Source organism: Nicotiana tomentosiformis, chromosome 12 (assembly GCF_000390325.3).
Source record: "Nicotiana tomentosiformis chromosome 12, ASM39032v3, whole genome shotgun sequence".
In the NCBI taxonomy this organism is placed as follows: domain Eukaryota; kingdom Viridiplantae; phylum Streptophyta; class Magnoliopsida; order Solanales; family Solanaceae; genus Nicotiana; species Nicotiana tomentosiformis.
Window position 1 is genome coordinate 54,762,404 of NC_090823.1, and position 2,197 is coordinate 54,764,600.

The 2,197-nt window shown below is 40.6% G+C and overlaps 1 protein-coding gene across 1 annotated transcript; it reads right to left on the reverse strand.

Annotated features, from left to right (window-relative positions):
• Nucleotides 1–326: 326 nt before the first annotated feature.
• On the reverse strand, nucleotides 327–1,220 carry LOC138902663 (uncharacterized). Its single transcript, XM_070190551.1, has 2 exons — nucleotides 877–1,220; nucleotides 327–789 (listed from the first exon to the last, which is right to left on the reverse strand). Exons 1-2 carry the CDS (start codon nucleotides 1,218–1,220, stop codon nucleotides 327–329), a joined length of 807 nt encoding a protein of 268 aa, XP_070046652.1.
• Nucleotides 1,221–2,197: the final 977 nt, after the last annotated feature.

A 2,197-nucleotide genomic window follows, 5' to 3' on the forward strand; every position in this document is an offset into this window, starting at 1 on the left:
GTAACACCTCAGTATGTCTTGATTCATACCATAAGGAATCTCTTGCATCAGCTATGGGCAGTAGTGTATTGCTGCTTGAAAAATGCCTTTGCCTATTCTTAATTTCCTCCCGTTGGATTGAGTGCATTGCACTAATACCACCAACTGAGATTCCATTAAAAAATAGAGCCAAGACATATCACCTTCACGTGTAAAATAGAAAAAAAAGTTAGTGAAAAATAAACTCATCATGCTCTCCTCCTCATGGATTTGAGCATGATGATCAGTTGCGTATGCCCCTGCTAACACCTTGTTCCTGCTCATGTTACTCATTTTCTCCCCATTTCCTAATCTCTTACAACCTTCACTCTTATGTATGGACATTGTAGCTTATCATTATTCACAATCTTCCTCCCCTTGACATCAAGCTCCCAAAAACTATGACACTCCAAAGGACCTGTGTCAATAGCATAATTTGCAATGTAGTCTGCTAGTTGATTACCCTCTCTGAGTGTGTGTGAAATCTGCAAATTACATCTGCCCATTAATTCCTTTATCTCTTTCACTTCTTCAGCAACTGTCCATGGTATAGCCCACACCCCTTGAATCACATTTTTTACCCACATCGAGTCTGTATGAAGATCAATCAGTATATAATCATTGTTCACACAGAACTTCAAAGCTTCCAAAATAGCCTTCATCTCAGCTTCTGTGTTTGTTCCTTCTTGGATTTCTTTGCCACAAGCATAGACTATATTTCCTTCCTCATTTCTCAACACATAACCAATTGAGATTCTTTCTGGATTGCCCCTAGATACACCATCTGTATTTACTTTTATCTAACCCTGCTCAGAAAGTTCCCATAGAACCTTAGTGTATTTCAACTTAGGTGTATACTGCTCCATCATGGTTATTAAGTCTGGCCATTTGTGTGGGATATTCTGTAGGCTTGGCTTCCTAAATTTCACCAATGATTGAACCATTGTTGAAATCTGATATATAACTCTATTGAAAGAAACAAGATCCCCATACTTATAGCCATTTCTCCTTTTCCATAATTCCCACACTATGATCGATGGTAGAGCTTGAATGATTGGTTTCAACCTTGGAACTGTCTGCAAAGTCCAGCATCTCACGATTGCTTGATGGAAAGTCAATCCATCCACATTAATACCTGCAGCTGTAAGAAAGTAATTCCACACCTTTCTAGCAGCATACGAAGTGAAGAACATGTGTGTCATCGTTTCTTCTTGTGGCAGCACACAACACCAACTTTTGGAAGCCATTAAATAGCCCAACCTTATGAAGAAATCATCCAATGGCAACTTGTTTTTCCAAACCTTCCAAATAAAGAATGAAACTTTGAATGGCAGCCCCTTTATCCCTATATTCATATATGCATTACTTGGATCTCTTCTTCTTCTCACATAATCCCAAGCGGACTTAGCACTAAACTCACCTCTTGGTTCCAGTTTCTACACAGGTTTGTCCAGCATTCCATCTTGAATTGGCTTCACTTGCTGCTGGATATACTCAGCTAAATCTGCTGGTAATAATTGGTTAAGCAGCAATGTATTCCATCTATTTCCCTGCACCAGGTGACTACATGTCACACTTACACAATCTTCCTGTGGGATGCACTTCCACGACCTTCCGCACCAGGCAACAATTCTGCACCTCGATACTGCCAGCCACTTTAATGCTACAAAGCAAATCAAGAATCCGCAATCAGTACGCAAAGCCTCCTACACAGGACACCGATCTCAAGTGACGCTAAAGACAATACCAGCTTACTCTAAACATCTGAATCCTTTCTCGCTCATCCGAGCTCGTGACATTCTTTTCGACATCAACTTCCAATTCCCATGCCGCTCACTACACCTAACATACCAATACGCAAGAGTACCAGAACTTCATCGTAACTCCCGAACCACTAATAGGGTACACATTTGATCATATAGAAACTTCTCACTTAACTCATTTCAGGAGAACCATTGCCCCATGTCACTAAATTCCCATAACTGCAGAAAATACAAAATTCGAGTGGTGGTTTAAACCACTATAATTCCTTCGGGCTTCATCTACACATAACAGGCCATAATACTCACATGCCTCCAAATAAGATCAATTACGGCGGCCGTAAAACCTCGCACGTACCGCCACAAATCACAGGTATTCTTAACACGCTAAAGGAACTGATCATTGCCACCATCATGCC